This window comes from Clupea harengus, chromosome 14 (genome assembly GCF_900700415.2).
Source record: "Clupea harengus chromosome 14, Ch_v2.0.2, whole genome shotgun sequence".
Lineage (NCBI taxonomy): Eukaryota > Metazoa > Chordata > Actinopteri > Clupeiformes > Clupeidae > Clupea > Clupea harengus.
In genome coordinates, this window is record NC_045165.1 from 29002579 (window position 1) to 29028248 (window position 25670).

General features: G+C 40.3%; 1 protein-coding gene across 1 annotated transcript; it reads left to right on the top strand.

Moving 5' to 3' along the window:
- The first annotated feature begins 1723 nt into the window (after positions 1–1723).
- kif6 (kinesin family member 6) lies at positions 1724–21665 on the top strand. Its single transcript, XM_031580150.2, is given in 14 exon segments — positions 1724–1889; positions 2658–2758; positions 3477–3551; positions 7131–7278; positions 7784–7893; positions 8382–8511; positions 11376–11582; positions 11748–11818; positions 11820–11877; positions 14305–14391; positions 15129–15232; positions 17336–17441; positions 18364–18514; positions 19892–21665. Coding segments are annotated over 14 exon segments (1611 nt in total). The 5' UTR covers positions 1724–1829; the 3' UTR covers positions 20095–21665.
- The last annotated feature ends 4005 nt before the right edge of the window (positions 21666–25670 follow it).

A 25670-nucleotide genomic window follows, 5' to 3' on the forward strand; every position in this document is an offset into this window, starting at 1 on the left:
AGCCCAAACAAACGGAAATTGTTCTCCTTTTAAAACAGTCACTACACAGGTGTAGCTGTTTAGATATATTACTCTCTCACAGTCTGTGTGACCTTCATGCTAACAGGCCCCCCATGTGCCACTGCCACAGCATACCTGGTGTAACTTTGGGGGAGAGGGCAGGACACCATAGCCCCATGGACTAGGTTTGTAACATTCAATTTAGCCAAGAAGATCTAAAGCTTTCTAACATGAGCTAGTTCAACTATGACAATTCTTGCCATGTCTGGATCCAGTACTACGATATGCACACCCCCATCTATAAACTAGGCTAAATGTGATATTACATGAATTCTAACCTAGATAGAGTACAGTATTAATCATATAAACCGACCTTTCAAAAACAGCATGTTAAGGGAAAGCTTCAATTATTTTAAACAAACTCCAAATTGAATTAGACCTGGGCTACTTAATATTGAAGTCTGTGGAAATTGCAGACAATATTGACATTGATAGAAGGCCTACCATACTACAGCTGTTGAAATCCGCTAAAGCATAAACAATTCTCTGTTAACAAGTACAGTTAACGAGGTGTGATATTATGCTGTTCTTGTGACATGACACACATATGAAGATATTTTCTTGGTTTGACTGATCATTTATTTTCATTCATAAACTCCTGCATCTTATTTTAAATTGCAAGTTCACAGATGTGAAGAAAGGGCGGGGAATTTTCAGCTTGGGCTTTACCTCACGTTCTGAAATCTTTGCCTATAGGTTTCAAAAGGACACGTCACGTCTTGTGACGACAACCATAACTTAAGCATAGGATGCTGTTATGTATCCTCGCTCATAGGTCCCCCTCCTCACTCCTAGTCTCCTCTGGCGGCAATTCGAGAAATGAGACATCCTTCATGGTGTCACACTTCAAACTATTTCTGGGGCACAAGCTGTAGGGCTGAGGAACGAGGACAGAGGAAGCATGCAAATTACATTATGGGATGCACCACGATTCGGAGCTCTGACTTCAAATGGAATGGAGCTATGGGTTCCATTCAATTTGAAGTGGTGCAGTGTGCAGCACGATTGGCTGACTTAATGCAATGCATGCTGGTTAGAAATGTTGTCTTACTTTATGCTAGAATGCGTGAATAGTTTTAAGATTTAAGAAATACATGGATCTGATATGTGATTTCTGCAACAGTGGCACAGAATCCCTTTCATTGCTCTATTACTTTATGTACAGTCAGAGAGCGAATTATGCAACTTGGCTTCAGTTTCAACACAGTTCAAAAGGTACACAGCGTGTAATTGTTTCTACCAAACTGTTTCCTTTGCCTTCTTTGGGAGTCTTCAATGCTATTCAGTCCATGGTTACAGTGCAGATAAAAACACTGAATTTGTGACTACAGTGCTGACCTACTGAATGTATCACAACAACGACTTATTAAATTAACACTATAATTGATTACCTCAGGCATGTTGTCCATTTTAATGAAAAGGAAAGGGGAATTTCAACTGTATCCACTGTAAACAACAAGGGACACAATTCCGCGAGAACTCACATTAGAAATGTCAGTTGCAAACTGCAACAGGAAAGAAAAGCTGTCCAGCTCCAGCTTGACGGCCGTCTTTTCAACTCATCATTTAATGGGAATTTCAACAGGGGAAAAAAAGAGTTCCGAGTTTTTTTGAACGTAGCATACGAGCAATCCTATTTCACGCATACGTCGTAACCTGGCAACCAGTGTAACAAACCAAGTGAACGAGGAGACGCACGGGGCTTCCGGGAGGCATTTGTGGAAATCTAACGAAGAGCCCCACGCTAACTTTTCCGTTATCTTGTGAAAATGGTAAAACAGACTATTCAGATTTTTGCACGTGTTAAACCAAACAAGAAAGCAACGTCGGTAAGTAATTTAAACTTTTAATGTTAGTTTGTGAAGAGGTGTACACAGAGAAACATCATACACTGTCTAACGTTAGGTAATTAAGTGCTAGCCTAACGTTATTTATTAAAAACTATTGCCTTGAAAAAGTACCCAACGTTATATAAGTTCACAACTGAGTCAAATTAACTAACCCTTAAAGGAAGAGTAGTAAGGCAGGAGAAAACGCTTGCTTGTTGGTCAGACTAGTCGCGAACCGGGTCAAGCTATCTGTTTGTCAATAAAGTAAGGTCTATTCGACTGGACTAGAGCTGCACATTTAGGCCACGCCCACCCGCGCAGTGAGTGAACCAAAACATCCTTCACTCAACACGACCAGTCGAATAGAAAAAGGCCTTGTTGGTGCAGGACAGCAACCTGTTCAGCATGGCTTGTTGCCGTTCACACCAAGTTTTCACACGTCAGTTGAAATCTGAGATCTGCTGTAGCTACCAATCAGAGAACTTGCTGTCAAAATAATAATTTGGGGCAATGTTTAGCTGTTTTCTGGCAAAATAAATACTTCCCTTTTCATATTGATGAAGTGGGATACAGATACCTGGTGTAAAGTGTTGTCTCATATTTCTTAATAATAAAAAGTGCAATACTTACCTGTACCTTTGGGTTATGCTGGTGTATAGCAATATTACCTTACTGGTTTGTTTTATAGATGAAAAAAGCCCATAAATGCAGTGATAGTAGTATGATATTGGTACGGAAACATTGATCTGGTTACATGAATATCTGTAGGTTTATTCTGTGGATGAAGATGGTTCCTCTCTGGAGTTTGAGGTGCCTAAAGATCTTGCAGATGGCTTCATCAACAACAAGAGGGAGAAGTACAGATTCAGGTAAGGTGGTAAACATGTCAACAAGAGGGAGAAGTACAGATTCAGGTAAGGTGGTAAACATGTCAACAAGAGGGAGAAGTACAGATTCAGGTAAGGTGGTAAACATGTCAACAAGAGGGAGAAGTACAGATTCAGGTAAGGTGGTAGGGTCCGGGCAGAAAGGTTTAGTGTGTTAGCTACAGTCAGCTCCCAAATACCAGAATAGAGGTTTTCTGGCAAAAAGCAATGTTCTATTACATGTTTTTCGAACTAAACCATATTTCTACAAAATATTAATGCAAAATACTAAAACAAAATGAGTAAATAAAGTTAGAATTAAGTTTTGATCTCCAATTTTTCTTGGTATAATAATAGTCTTTTAAGTAACATCTAATAACTTTTAGAAAGACAATGATCTCAAAATTTTTATACCGTACTTATTTGTAAAATGTTTGAAGATTGCCTGGTAATAACCACTTACTTAGAGTTATACCCTATACTATACTATACTCTTGCTCTGTATTCCACAATTACTTACCCTGCTATATAACCATGTTGTTACAAGAGTGTCTCTTATAAGTAGCTTTAAGTATTTTAAGTAATACAATCAGAGGTACTTGCCCTTAATTAGCGGGTTGTAATTTAAAGTGTTACCAAAGTGATTAATAATAAAGTAACAATAACCCTGCAATAAACTCGATTTTTTCCCCTCAACTAATGATATTCATTTTCCTGATAGGTTCCAGAAGATTTTTGATCAAGCATGCAAGCAGGAAGAGGTTTTTGAGATGATTGCCAAGCCTGTAGCTGAAAGGTAAATTGGAAAATTGAGAAATATACCACAGTTAAGTATTAATATGTTGATATTAGGCCTGTAGTTTTTGAGAGTACAGTAAGCAGCACTGTTTATTTGTTTTTCTCATGTTTTTTGATGAAAGATGTTGTAAGAGGTGTTTAACCCCAGGCATTGCAATGTTTTTTGGAGTTTTATTTGGAGGTTTTAGTCGTGCCATAATGTCCTCTGATGGTTTCCTATTAGTGGACTATGGTTGTGGACCACAAGTGACTAGCTGTTTTTGTTAGTGGTGGGGAGCACGGTTCAGTCAGATAAGTACGTTATGAAACAGAGCAGTAAGGTTGGTCATATTCTCCAGGTTCAGTCAGATAACTAAGTTATGAAACAGAGCAGTAAGGTTGGTCATATTCTCCAGGTTCAGGCCCTGGGATCGGTAAAGCGCCTTGAAACTATTTGATTGTTTTAGCGCTATATAAATAAAACTGAATTGGATTGAATTGAATGGCTGATATGCACCTGCAGCCTAACACTGTAAGTTGCTTTGTCCATCTCTTCACCCTGCTACCCTCTGGCAGGCGCTACCGGGCCAATACAGCCCGCACCTCCAGACTGCAGAACAGTTTCATCCCCAGGGCCATCACAGAACTAAACAATCACACAACCCTCATACCCTCCACCCAGCACAACTGCACTTTTTTTAGTGGTTGCACAAACAAATTTCGTTGTGTATCTAATGCACAATGACAAATAAAGTCTATTCTATTCTATTCTATTCTAAGATAAGGAACGTTACAGGAAGTCAGTGACTGGCAATGTAGAGATGAGGAAGGTGATAATCACCTAAAGTTAGAGACAGAGACAGAAAAAAAGAAATATAGGTGGGTAGATAGAGAGATAGAGAGAGGATAGCATGTTAATACAAAGACATTAGGAAAGAGATGGAGAGGATGATAGATAGATAGATAGATAGATAGATAGATAGATAGAGAATGCAGCAGTAACATTTGACCGTGGACACTTACAGAATGTTAATCATGGCAGAGTTCAAGGATAGATCAGTCAGGCTGAGAAGGTCTATCAAACAAAGTTTAAATGAAGTCTGTACGAATGAACAGGAAATTGTGCCAGAATTCTGTTAAACAAACTCTAGCCAACAAGAAGACACATATACTGATGAATAGACACATCTCTACTGTCATCATTGCATTACCATAGTCACTCAACATCAGTCAGCATCTTCCCTGCATGGACAGGGGTGCACACGGATTACATAAATGTGTGCTCACTCACTGTGTCTTCAAAACACAGTTGATTTTTGTTAATCAATACATTTTACGTACGTAGGTATGAAAGCAATCTGTATGCTTGTTTATTCTGTTCGGTTTGAAGCTAGATGGGCGATGAATGTAGGATTATTACAGGGATATCTCACCAGAGTTGGTAGTGTGCTAACACACATAAGAAACCCACCTGCCTTCGCTTTCTTAATGTTACTTTCATCGTAGTTTTTGCAGTGGGTGATGTAAGTAGATCATGGCTTCTGTCATCCATAACGAATAATATAGACCCACAGAGCATGTTCACTTTGTCACTACATACATTCGAAACGTTTCTGCAGTTGCCTGTTTTAAATATCTAATTTAGGCGGAATTATTGGCGAGGTTTTCAGCGGATTTATTGACGTGTTGGTTCATAAAAAATATGCCCATTTTAACAAGCCGGCTAGTGGTAGATGGCAAGCTTACAACACCTCATAGTGTACACGTAGCACAGAACATGTTCAGTTTGTCACTAACTTGTTGAATGTTTCCACTGCTTGTTATTTCAACTCTCTGGAGTCCAAGGCCTGTCAGACTCTTTGAGGTAGTCTGACATGCCTTGATATTTTTTGTAACCTAACTAAAACATTGATGTAAAACTGCCATATATGGTTATATTCTACAAAATCTCAGCAAAAATAACATGAGAGTAAAAGGAATGTAGTAAAATGAAATGAAATGTAAACATACCTTTACAAAAACCTACTTTCAGAGGTGCTCAGACTTTGTAAAACACACATTGTAGCACACCACACGTTTCCCATCATGCCTTCTGCCTACAGCCAACACAGGCACAACACTCAGAAAAAGAATGGCGCTCTAAAGCTCAGTTTTCCCTATCATGATCTACACTGACTACAGTCATTCCACGCCAAACGTGACAATTTAAGGAAAATTCCCCACTCGACCATCTCAGATTTGTCTGAAAAAATTCAAGGTGGTTCATACACTTCTTAATAGGTATAGTCCCAAATATTAGCTCTCTACTCCCAATAGTTTTGTCACAAAATTATCTATAATCCAGGAAATCCAATGGCGTGGCCGAAGCTGGGTTCAGCACAGACGTGACACCTCCATTATTCTGGCCCCCGCTGCGAGGATAGTCATTCTGGTACCTACACAGCTCACTCTCTTTCGATAAATAGTAGCACAAGTTGTTCCTCGCCCATGGTGGCACGGAAGTACATTTTGAATAGTTTAAAGTAACTGAAAGAACGTTCCGTCTGTGCGCTACTCACAGAAATTGTGAGGTATATTTAGTAAAGGGTAGTCCGATTCATGTCATTGGCTGTAAGGAAGGCTAACACCTTGAAGCTAGATGTAAGTAGATCATGGCTTCTGGCTAGTGGAGAGCTCATCCATCTCCTTCTGCATATTTCACGTAATGACAACGTTGGGTAGCTTGAGCTTTCATTGTTTGTTTACAGGTCCAAGAGAATATTGCTGTGTTTTTTTGCTTCCTGGATGATTATCTGGGTGATTAAGTTATTGTCCCTTAGCCATGACCGTGCCATTAGAATGCATTTGATCATGTAAGAAAACTACATATGATTGACTTAGGGTGACCAGAGGTCCTTTTTTTGAGACCTAAAAAATGCGTCCGGCAGGGATTCCAAAAACGTCCGGGATTTTGCCTCGTTGGATATTTGTGTTTCTCTGGGTCCTTCACAAATTAGTTTTTACGTCCTTACAAGTTTTGGAAAGGGTATCTCCCTTACGTTCCACCTTCTTGCGTGAGCTCTGACTGTAGAGAGAACTGTCATTGGTCGACCGCCCTCTCAGCGTTGCCAAATGCACGATAATTATCCTCCAAAGACGATATTTTTGAGCATTTGGTACGATACTTTGACATTTCCAATCTGGCAACACTGAGCACCTTGCTTCCACTAGTTGCATTGTTTACAAGAGCACATGACATCTGCATGTGTAAAACATGTCAAAATTTCGTATAGGGGGGAGGGGGCGGGTCATCTGCATGTGAAAAATATGTAAAAACTTCGTTGCGGGGGGAGGGGAGGTCATCTGTATGCTATAGACTACCACGCCCCCTCCCCCGCGACGAAGTGTCCTCTTTTTCACAAACTCAAATATGGTCACCCTAATTGACTCAAATTTAGAATCCCAGTACCATACACATATCACTTTTTTTTTATTCAAAGGTTTGTCTGAATTCTCGTCATTGTCTTTTGGAGTCATCTATTGGAAATATAGCTTTTTTTTTAGATGCCATTAAGGTAAGTCAGACTAACGGCTAATCAGTTGGTATTTCTATCCACAGGGTGTTGGCAGGGTACAATGGAACTATCTTTGCTTATGGCCAGACAGGTAGTGGGAAGACATTTACCATCACAGGAGGAGCAGAGCACTATTCTGACCGTGGAATCATTCCCCGCACCCTCTCCTACCTATACCAACACTTCAGCCAGGTGTGTGTGTGTGTGTGTTAAAACCTTATTAGAAGACAGGCTGCCCAACTTCCACTCATAAATGTTTCATAGAACAGTGGGGAGTTTTAAGCAGGTTTTATTTTCGTGTTGCTGTGCAGAAGTAAGGAGTTTTGGATGCAAACTAGCAAGCTAACTATGGAAATGGTATGCAAAATCACCAACAACAGCACGGTTGGCACTGATGAAAGCTTGCTAGCATGCTAACTCGTGGGCTGGCAAATGTAGTCCATAGCAGCCTATACAGTGAGTAGGATATATGTGTTCAGCACCCTATGTCATAGTCCAGTTTTGTATTTCTGTAAAGCTTCAGTAAACTTCAGAAATATTAATATATTTGAAAATTTCAAACATTCATGGTTTCATGGTGTGTGCAAAAGCATATGGAATCATATGTTGTCTTTAATGTTGTTTAGTTATTATATTCACAGACTGATCTTTTTTTATATAGATATGCATTAACAAAATGGTGCTGTTTTATCTACAGGACAACAGTAAGGTGTACACGACTCATATATCCTATCTTGAAATCTACAATGAAATGGGCTTTGATCTACTCGACCCACGACAAGAGGCCTCCGCACTAGAGGACTTGCCGTAAGTAAATACTGTTCTTTACTCCAAGAAACCTTGGTTCTGGTTTTTTTAAAGGCACACTTCAAGTGCTTCATGTTTCAGTCCATGACCCAGCAATTTTTCAGTTGACACAAATCATGTTTTTGTACCTAAAAATGTTTACCTATGACATCAAGTGATGGGCTGTTCATTGCCAGAGCAACGTTGGTAATGTAAAACACTTGGTATCTGACATGCCCACTGGATAGGAATTGTCTACGGAAGATGTTTTCACCAAGGCTGCTAGAGAATATGGATGCAAACAGTTTGGTGCAGCCCCTACGGTTCAATACACACATGTGAACCACGGTATTACTGTACGCCTGTCAATTTCTTATCATTTTCCAAACTTGCTGCACATTTTGTATTTTTTGTGTATAGATGTGTAAAGGGCACATCTGTTGCTGCGCCTCTTGATTGCTTTAAGTGTGTCATGTCATTCATATGTTTTCAAATATGTTTGTTTCTAGAAAGGTCACCATCTTAGAGGACACAGACCAGAACATCCATTTGAAGAACCTATCTTTATTGCAGTCGGACAATGAGGAGGACGCTTTGAATTTGCTTTTCCTTGGTGATACCAATCGAATGATTGCAGAGGTGAGTGAGTACAGTTGTTGTTTGACCGAGTTGTTGTTTCCAGAAATGTTGTCTTTTTTGTGCTGGTGCTTTCTTTCTTGCAGCCATAGAATCCTCACAGAATAAAGGAAGTTGAATGTCTTAAGGGCTGACAGTGTTTCATATGAGATGTTACCTCTATTTATTTGGAATAAGTATTACATAATAATGTTATCTGGTGGTTTCTTCTTCTTCTTCTTCTTCTTCTTCTTCTTTTTCTTCTTCTCTCTACATGTTATTACAGTGCATGCTAAGCATCAATATAGGCCTAACTGTATGACTAGGAGATAAGCGGCACCTTCCATACTCACTTTTATTTCCATCTCTGTATCTTACACTCCATCTCTCTCTCTATTAGTCCATTTCTTCTCCTTCTTTACATCTTTACTCTCTTTACTCTTTTTCTTCAACCTGATTCTTTTTTCTTTCTGTTACTCTGTCTGTCAATTCCCACTCTTTTTTTTCTCCTTTTTCATGTCAGTTTTCTCTGACTTTAAAGTCCTCCATCCTCCCTCCCATCTTTTTTCCTTCTTTCTTTTCCATGTCTATGTCTTCCACTTTATCCATCGGCCATTTTAATCTCCTCCCTCCCCCTCTCCTTTCTCTTGCCTACTTTCACTCATTCTCTCTTTCCAGAAGCTCCTTCCACATATTCTATCTATCTATCTATCTATCTATCTATCATCCATCCATCCATCCATCCATCCATCCATATATCCCTCTCCAACTCCTCATATTCTCCATCTCCCGGTATTATTCCATTTTCTCTCCTTCTCTCCACCTTTACGCTCTTGACCCTTTTATCTATCCCTCTATGCTGTATCTTTTCTCCTTTTTTGTAACTCAAACATATGAAGCCAATCACTGGGACCGCTGTGCCAGAATCGCTTGTTATCTTTTCTGTCTCTCTTTATACATATATATATATATATATATATATGGTGGTGGTGGGTGTGTAGTGTTTTGTCTCTCTGGCCTGGGCATCTTCTTCTGTGCTGGGAGCTTGGCTGCCTCAGGTATAGGGAAGTTTGATTTTCTTCCTCGCCGTCACGCTAGTAATATAGCCTCTACCACCAGCGTTGGAGAATGTAGTAGGGGAGATTGATGGACATGACAATATTCTATCTGTGGCCCGCATGAACCGTGCAGTCGTTTTGTTCCTTCAGACAGTGGATTTGGCAAATGAAATGGTTGAAAGTGGAGTACGGGTTGATGGAGTTGATGACATACTTACCCTCTATGGTAAACTGGTCTCACCAATAAAGAAGATAGCGATAGTGAGCAAATCCCCGCCAGTGAAACATGTGTCTTTCAGACAGTTTGTTTGTTTATATGAGACTGAAGGATAACAAAGATCTAGATTTAACTTTGAATGTGAAGGTAGATGAGTTAAAATATGCTGTCTTTGCTAGCACTAATATGATCAAATGTTTTGGTTGCGGCCAAATGGGTCATCAGGAGAGGGAAGAGGAATAAAACCCTCTCACGTGAAGACACCTGAGGCTAGACCCTCTGACCAGAGTGGCTCTGCTGAACCGGTGTGAGAAGAGAAGGCTGAGGCTGATATGAGTTCAGATAACTCTCAGAACAATTGGATCTGTTTTTTTGCTGAGGTAGTTGTGAATGGAATTCCTCTCACAGAAACAGTGTTTGAAGTGTCCCAAAAGAGGAGGGGACCGGCCCGCTCCCATGCACAAGCTAAAGAGAAGGAGAGTGATAGAGATTTCAATTCCACTGATGCAGAAAGCAAGAGCAAATCTTCTGACTGTATTAACGGCACTTTACATCAAATGTTTACATTAATGAGTTTTTCCCTGACATTGAAAGGTTTATAATGAAAACGAGGTTGTTCATGGCAGGAGGCTTCACTGACCAAGAGGGCTACCGTCTAAATGTTCTCACAAAGCTAAACATTCTTTTAGGTGCCAATGATAATAATAGTAATTATTATTAACGATAGTAATAGTCAGGTTCACGATGATTAGGTTCATGAGTTTGAGAAAATTAAGACAAAATGACGGAGATGTATATTAGTTTTTATTTTGTTAACTTGGTTATTGAGACCATGCATGCTTTTCTCTTTATTTATGCCAATTGGTGAGTTTAGTATTGCCTCCTTAAATATGAATGGTGCAAGAGACTGGTTTAAAAGGGCGGAATTTTAATTGTTAAGACACCCATTGACATTCTCTTGCAAGAGATGCACAGTGACGCAGGGAACGCTGCTGACTGGGCTTTGAAGTGGGATGGGCTCTCTCTTTTAAGCCATAATACATCCGTTAGTTGTGGAGACAATTTTATTTAATAAGAGTTTTAACCCAGTATGTTATGAGGTTGTGGAGATATCAAAAGGTAGACTTTTAAATGTTAGAGCTTGTTTTAAAAATCATGTGTTTGTTTTCATTTTGTGTATATGCACCATCAAAAGCTGCAGAAAGATTGTCGTTTTTAGACACACTGTCCACTGCTTTATTTGGTTGCAACAGTGAGGAAAAAAGCTTATTCAGTGTATTAAAGGAGTCATCGTATCATGAAACGTCTGAAACATACTTTGGTCAAAATACCACAGGGATCAAGCTAAAAGCACCCTTCCCACCCTGTCTAAAACAGCCCTGCTCAGAGCGACCTGTTTTGAGTGCCTGTTCCTTTAAATGCTAATGTAGCAGCTAAATGCATCCCTCACCTTCTTTTGCGTGGGTATTTACATCATCATCCATCAAACTTACCTAAACACACTGCCACTAATGCTTACTTAATGCTAACTTGTACTTGGTTAATCACAGTCCCCTTTGTCTTCAGAGAATCTGCTGTTCATGGGTCTCCTCTGTACTTTCTCTCCACTGCAGACCCCGATGAATCAAGCCTCTACCCGCTCCCACTGTATCTTCACCATCCATCTGTGCAGCCGTGAGCCAGGTTCAGCCACAGTGCGGCGCTCCAAGTTGCACCTGGTAGATCTTGCTGGATCTGAGCGTGTGAGCAAAACAGGTGTAGGAGGTCAGCTACTCACTGAGGCAAAATATATCAACCTGTCCTTGCACTACCTGGAGCAGGTAAGGACAGACTTTCACAAGCATTCATATAGAAATAGTTTAATCTTGTGTCTGTGCCTGTACGAGCAAAAAGTTGTAAATATAATGTGTGTTGTGAATGTATCTGAATTTTTGCTAGAAAATATGAAATGTTTGATCATTTACCATATTGCTTATTCCTTCTAGGTCATCATTGCCCTTTCAGAGAAGAAACGGTCCCATATTCCATACCGCAACTCTATGATGACATCAGTGTTGAGGGAACTGCATGACCACTATGATTGCCACTGTGTCTGTCGACACAAGAAATACAGATGTAAGGTTCATGTCTTTCAGGCTCAACTCTCAGACCAATACTCCGTAGAACAAACTGACTGTGTAAAAGTGTTGCAAATGCAGAAAATGTGTGGCAGATTCTGTAACGGTGGGGCACAAAAGCTTGCATATTAACTTTAAATTTTAAACTAGATATGCATTTTCTGAAGGAAATACCAGTAGAAGTGGTTGCTAGGATGTTGCTATGGTAATTGAGGTGGTTGCTAGGGTGTTGCTAGGGAAGTCAAAGTGGTTGCTATGGTAATTAAAGTGGTTGCTAGGGTGTTCCTAAGGAAGTCATGTCATTTGATGGTGGTTGTCAGATTGACATTATATTTGTGGTTGCTAGGGCAATTGAGGTGGTTGCCATGGCGTTGCTAGCGTAGGTATGGTGGTTGCCATGGTTGTTGCTAGGTTGTCATTTCAGTAGTGGTTGCTAGGATGTTGCTATGTTAATTGAGGTTGTTGCTAGGGAAGTCAAAGTGGTAACTATGGTAATTGGGGTGGTTGCTAGGACGTGTTGCTAGGGCGTTGCTAGGTAGTCATAGTTTTGCTATGGTTACAGATTTGCTGGTGCTGCCCAAAATAGACAAATTCAATTGAGAGGCATTTTTTTTCCTGGTTCGGTTGAAACACGCCCCATAATCACAGCCCAACGGAGCGGTATCAGACTCATATTCTGACTAGAATTATGAGTATGACACCGTCAGGCTAATTGTGACCATTAACAACAGAAAGATCTACAGTCAAGCCAGAAAGTCTGCACTTCCCTTTCACCTTCTCCACGTTTTATTGCGTTACAGACTTATACTACAATAGATTGAGTTCATTTTCTGCCCCAAACATCTACACACAATAGCCAATAATGACGAAGTGAAAACAGGTTTTTAGAAAACATGCAATTTTATTGCCTAATACTTCGTTGCTGCATCTTTGGCAGCGACCACAGCTTCTAGGCATCTTGGGAAAGAACCTACGAGCTTGGCACACTTGTTTCTAGACATTTTTGTCCATTCCTCTTGACATATCCTTGCAAGCTCAATCAGGTTGGATGGGGAGCATCGGTACACAGCCATTTTCAGCTCTTTCCACAGATGTTAAATTGGATTCAGGTCTGGGCTCTGGCTGGGCTACTCAAGGACATGCACAGACTTTCTCCCAAGCCACTCCTTTGTTCTCTTGGCTGTGTGCTTCAGGCCGGTGTCATGTTGGAAGGTAAACCTTTGCCCCAGTCTGAGGTCCAGAGCACTCTGGAGCAGGTTTTCTTCAAGGATCTCTACTTAGGTGCATTCACCCTCCCTCTATCAGGACTAGTCGCCCCGTTCCCGCTGCTGAAAAACATGATGTTGCCACCGCCATGCTTCACTGTAGGGAGGGCATTAGCCAGGTGATGAGCGGTGCCTGGTTTCATACAGACCTGACACTTGGTCTTCACGCCAAAAAGTTCAATTTTGGTTTCATCAGACCAGAGAATCTTTATTCTCTTGGTTTGAGAGTCCTCTAAGTGCCTTTTGGCAAACTCCAAGTGGGCTGTGATGTGCCTTTTACTAAGGAGGGGCTTCCGTCTGGCCAATTCAATCATAAAGGCCTGATTGGTGGAGTGCTGCCTGGATGGTGGATCTTCTGAAAGGTTCTCCCATCTCCACAAGGATACACTGGAGTTCTGTCTTAGTGACCCTCGGGTTCCTGCTCACCTCCCTGGCTAAGGCCCGTCTTCGTCGATTGCTCAGTTTGGCCAGGCTGCCAGGTCTAGGAAGATTCTTGGTAGTTCCAAACTTCTTCCATTTACATCAATTTGGTGTTTCATTAGTCAATCCTCAGGTATATTTTGTCCACAATGGGGATATAATTCAGGGATATATACACGCCCCCCCCGCCCCTGGCAAAATTTGCACCTTGGTTATGACATGTTAACATCCCTTAAGAAGAAAGATACATATGGCATAGGCTGCCTCGTAATCAAACACAGACTGATGTAGCACAAACAACCATCATGACTATGTTGATAAAAACATGGTGCTGTAATAACTTATCCAGCTGTCACAAGTAATCCATTATGTTTGTTGGAAAATGTGCAATTGTCATGAGGCTGTGGTCATGGAGTCTGGCATAAACTGTGTGCTAAGTAGAAAGTGGTTAGCAAAAATGAGCATGGAGTCATCTGGCATGATGATAGATGTTATGGCGGCTGTCATGGCCATAACTGATAATGATACAATTCCATGTATTGTTTCATATACACAGTCATAGCGCATGGCCCCTCGTGATTCATGTGACCTTGTGTCATTTGATTTCATGTCAGCTTTATGAAACAGGTTTCAAGTAAAATGTTAGATCAACAAAAAATGCATTTACTTTGAACATTCATAACAATAAAAAAGATCCAGTGCTTTGTTATTCCTTTGTCTCCTGCTGTGTTATCGAACAGGAATCCATCTCCACATGTCGATTTGCCCAACGGGTGGCCCTGATCAAAAATGAGGCTCTTCTTAATGAAGAACTGGACCCAGCACTGGTAAGAAGTTACTCCCATTAAATTAGTCTGAAGATTATTAATGTTGCTTTTTGAATACATTATGAAAGGCAAATGATGAGGACATGAAAACATGGAAGTCTCAACAAGTTTGTTTTCAAAAACCTTTTGTTGACGAAATTTACATGCTAGATACTCAAGCAGCCCTAAGAAGGCCGGTTTTATCACTTCCTTAAACAGCAGTTTTTACAGCTAGACAGGCATAATTGTAAAAGGGTTATAATGATGAATTAGCCTGTCATTAGCTATAATTTAACACCATTGTATAATTGGGAGTGATGAGTTGCTTGCTGTAATCGTCATTCACAACATGAACAGCGTCGATAGTATATTTCAACATGAACAGTGTCTATAGTATATTTCTGATTGATGAGTTAATTTGGATAGGAAAAAGTACTCAAACGTGTGTATATATGTAGTGTATATAACTTCAAGCTTTTCCTTCACATATATATTTCATTGTTATTATGTAGAGTATTCTGTCATATCCATTGCCACAAGCCTGCTTCTAGAATGATTGCAAAATTGCTTGCAAAATTGGAAGTCAAGCTGATGATGAATTTGTTTAGCTTTGTCTATTGTTGGGACATTGATTATTCTCATCCATTTAATGGATTGAATTGACCAGTGATTCACCAGTGACCAGTGAAGCAGTCTTCATCAAGAATTTGTGAATGGGAATTTAGCCTGTCATTTACTTTTTTTTCTTTTTTTCTCAGCTAATCATGCGTTTGAAGAAGGAAATCCAATGTCTAAAGGAGGAGCTTGCTCTGCTAACTGGAGAGCAGAGGAGCGATGATCTAACTCTACAGGAGACTCACAGGTGCTCATCTATATTCTACATCTGGGTTCAAATGATTAGAGACTCACAGGTGCTTATCTACATTATACATCTTGATGATCTAACTCTACAGGAGACTCACAGGTGCTCATTTTGATTGTTTTAAAAACACAGTTCCCCCTGTAGACTTCCTTGGAAAGAAAACATTCCCTTCACATAAGTGTCACTCTACATTAAAACAGTAAACCTCAACTCAAGAACAGCTTTCTCCTGCATATCCATTTGGCCTGCTCATGTCAGTCACATATCTGTCTTTTCTGCGATTCTGTTTATTCTTTTTGATCACAGCGGTACTGTTAAAGTTCTGGTAATAAGAAATACTTTGGGAACCACTGAAATATATCAAATTGCCCCTAAAATACCCCTATCCTTTCAAATGTGTGTCAAAAGACTGTTACAAGATGAGAGTGAAACAAGGCGCACACAAAACATACTACAGCCAGTATAGCCTGCAATCTTTTAATCAGAACCAATTAGCCCTCGGATATTTGGATAGGCATATTCGATCAGCTTTGATCAGATCAGCTTGAATATTATGTCTAACTGTCATCTGCCAACAATTGCAGTATTTTGATGAGCAGCCATTAACATTTAAAGACATTCAAATTGATTTAGTTGCAATGTCAAGTACAACATCACTGCTGTGATGTCACAAAAGAACAAAACATAAATGGACTCACTATCCTACACTGTCTGCCACTTGCCACTGCCACACTTAAGTTTGGAGCCTAAGCTGAAAGCCTCCGTAAATAGCTGGTTCATCCATCTAGCTAACCTAGCTGTCTACGAATAGAGGACTAACCTAAAACATTGGTGAAAGAATACCATCATCAAATGAAAGAAATTGACACCAGCTTTTACCCTAGATAATATAGACTACTCATCTGACTTAACACTGATAATATAGACTACTCATCTGACTTAACACTGCAGAGCTAAGAGCAGCGCTTTCTTGGTTTTGTTATGTGAAACAAGAAGCGTCAGCACAGAACACACTGTAAATATTACCGTGGCAGCAAGAAGAGAAGATGTAGAACCCAGATGTCTTTCTAATTCTGTGGGGAAAAGAGCATGTCTAGCCTAGGCTACTATATAGTGGAAGTGTCCATTACCGTACACTGAATTCAGTTAAGTCAAGTGACTTCATTAGCACATTTAAAGAAGCATTATTATGGGTTTGGACTTAAACTAGTTTTGGTCTTAAACTAGTGAGCTACCTACGGAAAATACCAAAGAAAAAGGAAAACCTTGTAAACACCATCAACAGTCCATCTGGCTTAGACAAAAGCTTGCTAAGATGGTAACTGGCATCTTTTGTATTTTCTTACATTTTGGTGTGGAGTTCTGACCCAAACCACAGAACTACTGGTGGGAATGACAGGTGTCTCTCCTTCACATGACCATATTCTATCAAAATTGGTTTGAAAATTATACCAAAAGTAGTTGCTCATTAAAATCATATCTCAAAAAGGATCAAATTGTTGCATGGCGTGGCTTTAAAACAACAGAAGTTTTGCAGAAATGCTTTCTAGTCTAGGTAAATCATTTGACAATAAGAATAAACACGAATTAAAGGAAATACAAGTTTAAAAGACTAAAACAAATGAAAATAATAGAAGTGTAAAGAATAAAAAAAACATGCATGAGCAAAAGAAGCGCTGCCAATGTGCTTGCACTTGGTCCAGGCTCTGGGCTCTGGAAAGCGCCTTGAGTCAATCGTATTGTTATGGCGCTATATGAAATTGAATTAAATTGAATTGATATTTTGCCTTCTCTCAAAATTTGGAAATTGCTCCTTTTGTTTCATAAACATAGTACCACTCAAGTCACCGTAGCATATGCCTTGGCTTGAATACTTTAGTAAGGCACTTTATATTTTGTGTGTATGTTCACAAGAACCTTGGAGTGGATAATATCAACACCCATGCTTAAATGTAGAGCAAAATGCTTTTTTTTATTTTTTACACCCCTTAGACTTTCCAGGATAGTGTAGCTCTCAGTCACTTCAGCTTGCCAAATGACTCCACCGGATGTATCACACACTCTTTGTCTTTCACCACGTCTATGGACATTGTGTGTGTGTAGACTACAGGAGCAAGTGAAGGCTTTTCTGGATGAGCCAGACTCTGAGGTGAAGCTGGAGCTGGGCCCCGACATGAGGAAGATCCATTACTGCTTCTCCTTGGTTAAGGTAGGTATCTGTTTTTCTTGGAAAAAAATCAATAGGGAGGAAAAAACAATATCATGATGATATCAATATTACAGAGAATGATAGGCGAGGTTAAAAAGTTCAGCCATTCTTAGGTCTTCTGGAAGAGTATTCTAAAGGCTGGGAGCATAGAAACTAAAAGCTGCCTCGTCATGCCTTTGTGCTGGCCTTTGGAACTGTTAAGAGTTCAGTGCCAGAAGACCTCAGGGATCTACTGGGTGTGTACCTTGAGAGCATGTCTGACATATATTCAGGTGCATGATTATGGAGTGATTTATAGACTCTCAGACCTTTTGCAAACTCTCTGGTGCTCTGGTGCATGCTGCTGAGTGACATCATGCCATAAAAGACTTTTCTCTGGAATGCACAGAGTTTTGTAAATCACTGTAGTTCACAGAGTTCATGTACATGTCAAGTTGAATCTCCAACGTGGCATGAATCTTAATGGACTGAGTTGAAGTATCTTGCAGATAATTTCAACTGAATTTGATCTGTACATTAAAAGGTTATGTTTCATGTATACAATGTGTGCAAACACATTTCAATTATTTTCAACAGATGTAGTCTAGTACTTATACTGTACCACAACTTGGTGGAATTTTCTATTGTGACACATCCTTAAGAATGTCAATAAAATGTTGATATTTGCACACCTATGAAGTACGTTATACCGTATTGCACTCCCATATCAATTTGCCAGATTTGTTCAGAAATTCCAATGAAATATGTTCTTGTACAGTAACAATGAAAAGCTGTAGAGTGAGATGAAAAATTCCCCCAGACGAAAATAGATTTTTTTTAAGGAAAATTGGACCCTATATGTTCTCAAAAGTGTATTTGCTTCAAATTACCAGCAGCCATTTCACACCAAAATGGTGCTAGTGATTGTCCGATGTCTCCTTAGGCAATGATCTGTGGAAGTCCATCAGCTCACCACAGGAGCAGTGAGTGTGCCGTGCCTCCGTATCTCGCTGAGACAGATCAAATAGAGAGTTCAACTCAAACAGAACTGCACAAACTAAAAGATATGCTTACTCAGCGAGACAATGAGATCAGTATCCTTCATTTCTCATGGCAAATGTGTACACTTCCATCTGTTGTTAAACTAGTATGTTGGCTTCTATGCCAGTTAATAATACTGTTGCCCTTACTGGGGAGTTGAAAGTACATGCCAAAAGTACATGGCCAACAATGTAACTCATGATATACAGTGCTAAAATACTGAAGGCTTTTTCATCTAGTTGGTGGAACTGGCCCCTGAAAACAGCTTTCTGTTCCTTGAATATATCCATCATGTAATGATTATGTGAGCAATGCAATATTTCATATTTAACTAACTGGTTCAAATGTAGTATTCTAAAATGTAATGTGACAAAACAGATGAACTCATTGGAGGGTGTTCTGCTTATGTGGGAACATGAATTTATCCATTCTGAAATGAAATATCTCAATAACTTTTTAGTGTTATTTACATTAATTTAGTTTGTTTTCTCCCCCACATTCCTGCAATTCAATCAGGGCCCAATGGCTTGGTTTGGACAGCAAAACCTGTTATAGTTAAGATGATAAGCAGAAAGATCAGTTGGTCTTATGTGATTTTTGATTATAATTCAAGCGTGAATACTAGTGCTGTCAGTTTAACGCGTTATTAACGGCGTTAACGCAAACCCATTTTTAACGCCGTGGATTTTTTTAACGCCGTGGATTTTTTTATCGCGAGATTAACGCGATTTTATTTTTTTTTTAATTTTTTTTTTTGATTAACGTTCTTTTTTGGCCTCGCAAACTGTTTAGAAGGCTAACGTTACGGTTTGAGTGAATGGTGAGCGCCATACGGCGAAATGGATGATAGAAAGCTTCTGAATGGAAAGTTTACTTTTAAAAGTTGTGTTGTGCAAAAGAAGCAAGCTTTACTGTTGTCTGAAAATGTCAAAGAAGTAAGAAAGCAAAGAAAGCAAAAGAAGTAGTAGGCTTACCTTTTATTGGTAACCTAACTGTTACGGTTCATTGTTTCTGAAATAAGAGGCCTGACTGCTATGTTCCCAGCAAACTTGAAAAAAAAAATACAATATTAAGCCATGGTTTAACTGCACTATAGGCTGAGTCCCTGAAATGTGAAATGTGCACTTTATAATTTTATTTTGTACCGCCCTGTTTGGCAATGTTGGTTTTCAATAAAATAAAACATTTGCATAAAGCAAGCCAATCCACTTTTCCATGTTGATAAGGACATTCAAATAAAAATAAAATGATGGAAAAAATAAATAAATTAAGGGACATTAAGAATAGATAAAAATTTGCGATTAATCGCGATTAATTTTGAGTTAACTATGACATAAATGCGATTAATCGCGATTAAATATTTTAATCGTTTGACAGCACTAGTGAATACCAATGTCATCACAGAATTTTTCCTTCACTCAGTTTTCAAGGTATATTGGTGAGTATGTTAAAGAAAGAGAAAAAGCGGGCTCAGGACACAGAAACCCTGCTTGCTTTGACCAGTGGAAACATGCCACCCCCGCGGGCCCTGGCGTCATCCGCAGCCACACACCCTGAGGACCCAGCCGGAAGGAGGGGCACAGAGGAACTGCCCCACATACAGAAGCAACTCTACAGGAAACAAGGCAAGTGAACACACATACATAAGGGTACGGTAACATTGTTAGAAGATACACTGCAGGGCTGTCAGTGGTAATTCTATTAGTCATTGTTGAAGTCATAATATACAGTAAGATACTGTTGGAGTCACTGAATGAATGAATGAATATCACAATACGATTTCTTGCGTATTGGATAGAACAAGTTAAGTCTCAGTTAAAATAGTAGGTTTTTGTGATGTACAAAAAAATACATATTTAGGCCCCTAGTATAAGCAAAAACAGCTGGCAGCTAAAGATTCATGTGCAGTGTTGAACAAAAAAAGAAACACCTCAGACAAATATTAACGGTGTGGTCAGAGTGGGTATCGACATGCCCTTTAAACCAAATATTAGCGGTGTGGTCAGAGTGGGTATCAACATGCCCTTTAAACCAAATATTAGCGGTGTGGTCAGAGTGGGTATCAACATGCCCTTTAAACCAAATATTAGTGGTGTGGTCAGAGTGGGTATCGACATTCCCCTTTAAACCAAATGCGTCAGAGGAGATTACAGTGTAAGAAGATGGCGGTCAGAGTTTCTCAGGAGCGCCTCTCCAAGGAAAAAAACAGTTGTTAAAAACAATGACATGTGTAGACACGTAATTGGAGCTTGTCAGCCATGCCCAAGCCACATCTTGTCAAACTGACTGTTATTTTGTTGTTAATCAGGTTATGAGGTTTTGAGCCTGAAGGATAACCTCAGCTGTGCACACTTTCCCCAACAGGTTATGTACTGCGTGGTTATGCAAAATTATTGGCTTAAGTGGTTACTGCAACAGCATATTACGTTTGTCTCACATAACTTTGAATTAAACAAAGTTTAGGAAATTTCAGGAAATTACGGACACAGGAAAAGGGATTAGGCAGACAGAATAAACAGATATAAGATCATCCAAACAACTAGGCAAAACAGGAGTATTTATACAAAACCTAACAAGGCTGAACTCACTGAAAACAGATGGAAAATATGATTAAATTAGCAAGCGGAACTCATGAACCAGGAAGTAATAAGTGGTGCATGAACAGATGTGGTTACAGAGACAGGGAAACTAAAGCCCATGTAAACAAAGGAAGTAAACAAAAGACCACATGGCTAACCAAGGGAGTAAACAAACATCCAAAGCCAGGACGCAAAGAAAACACAAACCCAAAACCTTTACATAATGGCTTTTTACTTAGAATTATTTTGGGAACAAACTGTAGGCTATTTGATGCAGTCGGTGCATCCAGAACCCCAGCAGAACTGCAGGTGAGTGGAAGCCTGTTTAGCTGAGCACTGGTTCATTGGGAGTGAGAGGACATAGAAATGACTGGTGATTGTATGCGTAGATATACTGAATGATACCTCTCTGGGATATCCTAGAGACAGTACTCAGGGTTGGAAAGAATCTGATTCATAAAATGCAAGAGCAGTTACTATTAGTATACATGAATGGGGAGTACATAAGATATGGTATGTTTTGAGCTGTGTCTGTTGATGAATTTGCAGCCATGCCATCAAAAAAGACCTTAAGTGGAAAATGCGCCCATTTGGCTTCATCATCATCATCCTCATGAAAGATACTGGGCTGCTACTTGGCCCCTAGGCATGTGATTGCACTCAAGCAGGCCAAGAGGTGTTGTGAAAGCCATGTACTTTTTAGCATCCTCATTTATAGTGATATTATGAAAGGTCCATGGTGATAATAGTCTTCAAGAGCGGCCAAGCAGTCAGACTGGTGTGGCAAGTGTAAGGCCAAATTCATTTCTGAGAATGATTCAATAAATGGACATGGGCAGTCTGTGGCCAGGGGGTCAAAGGTCAGCGGTCCCACCACATCTTCTCAAACTGGACTGGATTCTCGGCAAACCCCCATTCATTGGGTGCTATCAGGCTCCCTAGAGCCTGCTCACAGTTGAACTAATTACCACATCCTGCATTCCTGTAGTATCTGGCTTTGCTTCAGCCTTCTCCCCATTGTAACAGAGAGAACCTCAGGATGTTGATGGAATGGAACCTATTCATGGTCTATCCTGATGATGTGCACTCTGATGTGCAAATCTGAATATGACAAAAATACCAAAGAAAATAAGATAGTATTCATTTCATTGAATCGTTTTTTAATAGTTTCTAAAGTGTATGTAAGATAAGCATATCATTTTGTTATAGATTGCTACTATTTTTCCCACAAATAATACCTACCATGTGTTAAGTTTAAATTATCTTGCGTGCTGGTTTACAGAGAAATCAGAGTAATCGGACCGCCACACGTGGTTTGACACAGTTGAGTTTACTGGTTTTAGGATTGGACCAGATTCAGTCGGAGATGCAGAGCTCACAATAGCTCTGTCACCCACGGCTGGAGAACGCGTTCTGAATTTTACATGTGATCACAATTGGTTTATAAGTCCAATCTTCACTGATGGTACTTTCTGGGCCCCACACGTATACGCCTCTCTGTGACTTGCATGTTTCAGTCGTAATTTCTGGCCTGACAATTAAGTTTCTGTGTAGTCTCCCTATCTCATCTGTCTCCTGCCCAGGCTGCCCTATGACCTTGGAATTTATGTCACTGGTCATCCTAAACTTGAAAGCATGTGCTTTGTATGTTGTCTTAGGGCCCCTCTGTCTGAAACCTGTTTTCCAACTGCCTTCAGTTTGCTGGTTAAATGGTGAAGAATATCGTTGGTATGGGTGGAAAGCTAAACAGATTTCCCGTGAAAACACCACTGCTATACTATATAACAGACCTCTATGTTAGCTCTGACGTTAGTTGCGGTTGCGTGATTCTAGCAAAGAACTCGATGAAATGCCGTCTGATAGTGATGTCGGTTTATTCTATGTACCAGACCTCGAGCACACACAACACGCTACGATGGAGAGAGAGAAGGAGATATTAGGAGGTATGGTCCATAGTGTAGTTTGTCTTCTGGTTGGCCTTTGACTCCACAGGCCGCGATGTCTCCTCAATTCTCCTTGCTCCGTTCTCTCACCGGTCGTAGCGGTTGGTGTCTCTACGGCATCCTTTCTTCAACACAACACCCTCAGTATACAAATTACATTTCAGTTATAGTCAATAGAATACACAACTTAGCATAATGGGTGTGTCTGTGGTCTGGTTGTGTGCATGCTGGGCTACCTATATATGAAAAGGTGTGAATGTCAGCAGACAGGAAGGGTCTTTCTGACCATTTGTGTGTTAATGAAGGTAGCGAGAATGTGACACATTCTTGTGGGGGAGGAACTCATATGAGTTGAAAGTATATGAAAAATGCCCAAATCTAACAATCTCCCCATCTGATCATAAATCAAAATACATCATGATCACAATAAAACCTAACAAAACCATAATGGACATAATCAGACATAGTGATCAAACAATCCAACATTGTTACAAAATTTCAACAAACACCATGTGTTCCCATAGTGTAGTGGTAAAAAGGTTTAGAACAGAACACATGTTCCTATAGTGTATCAATCTTCAAGATCTGGTGTCTCTTGAAACCAATATGCCATGTCCTTTATCTTCACAGGTGAAATCGAAAATCCCATTATTTGCTTGGGTACAATTATTTCACGGCCCTTTTTGCACAGCGACCCCCGCCTTCCGCGAGCTGTGAATGGCGACCATGCATTTCTGGTTCATCAGTTTCTGTTGGTCAAGTCTTTGAATGTTGTGTCGTCACTGCTGTCCAACGGGTGAGGTGAATCTGGACAGCGGTGGTGGCTTGGTCAATGCAGCGGGTCAATGGTTCTTGCATTTCAGTTCCCCTCATGCTGCTCCTTAGACTGTTGTTCTGAAAAACAAACAGAGAAAGCTGCGGCAGTATCACATATTCCAAGAATGAGGCATTTCACTCATAGGACCAGAACAAACTATTTTGAAAAAAAAAAAAACATAACACTGAACATTAAAACTGCCTTAATACTAGGGCTCTGGCCTATATCATCAACCCATATCTCATAATCATGTCCATAATCAAGTCCATCATCTAAATTCCCATCCAATCATCATATCATTGCTAAAAGCAATGAAATGATTAACACAAGAGCATGACTTGATTTCAGCCGTAGTCAAGTTGCTTCCCTCTTGCGCTCCACCAGAGATGGTTGTTCTGGGGCCATGCATTGTGTGCTGTGGGTGACGTCCGTTCTCCCTGTACCATGACTGCAGCAGAAGCAAGTGACAATACTGTGCGTGGTCTCTTAGACTTACACAAAGTATGTTCCCCATCACGTGGCTCTGGATTTCTCCTCACCAATGGGGCTATCTGCACGGCTCTTGTCATTTCTGTACAGTATTGACTCTCAACTGGTCTAGCATTCACCTTATGTTCATGCTCCAGGAGGTCACGCTCTCGGCCCTCCAAACCTACAATTCTCTTTACAACTTTCTCAGCTAAAGCATCGCCTATAGCTTCCACTAACTCTCGTTCTATGTGTGTTTTGACCTCTGACCCCAACGGCGCCACAGTTTCCTGTGCCTTCTCTATCATCCCATCACAGTAACCTGGCACTGCCCACTCAACATGGCACAGCCCACTCTCAACTGGGGATTTTCCATCTGGCACCGAACGTAGGCCATCTTTCTCAATGGTTACACACATATCACCTTTGTCAAGGTGCTGACTCTCAGCTGCCGTAAGAGAATGTAAGGAGGGCAGATTCAGTTTCCCGGAACCGCAGACATAAGGGCCTGTCTCTGATAATCGTTTAATTTAATAAACCTACAGAACATACTTTCATTGTCATATCTGGAGTGAGGGTTGTGCTTCCTCTTACCAAGGAGACGACATTTGTCAGCCCAGTGTCCTTGTTTTCCACATTTATGACATGCATTCCTAGATGTCTCTATTTTCCTAGTTCTGATGCTTCTAGGATCACCTTGATTTCCCACTTTCACATTTCTAAGCATGAACTCTGGATCTGTGTGTAGGCCATGTGTGCTGACATTTCTGACCCTTTGTTCTGTATTGCGTTCTATCCTCCTTGCTACATTAATTAGCATCTCAAAGGTGAACGTTGTGTCTTCCCAACCGGGTGTAGTCAACTTAACAATACTTCTGAGCTCAGGGACAGTATTATGCAAGAAATTTGCCTTCAAGGCACCGTTGTTATTGGTCATAACATTCTCCTCTGTCATCCCGCTCATGCCTGAATGTCTTAAGAACGCTTCAGCAAATCTTTGGGCAAATTCATCCACCGCTTCATTAGCCTTCTGTCTACAACCAGATATTTTTCCCCAATCTGTACTTGCATTGGTAGCCTCCTGAATCCACTCACGGACTGCCTTCCAGCCATGATCTAGGTTCTGTTGATCCTCTCCTAACCCAATATCAACATCCCGTTTCACCTTGTCAGCCTCTGTGTTGTTTAGCACAGTGCACAACAGTGAAACGCCATCATATGGGTGCAACTGATAAATCTTTCGCAAACGAGTAATCTTAGACCAGATATTCATCCCTGCTTTACGCGGATGCTGCAGGTCCTTTGACCACTGGTCAATATCTTGCGGCTTTGCAGATTTATAAGAATGCACTACATTTCTACCAGTATACCTAGATGTCAAAGCTCTCAATCTGACCAGGCC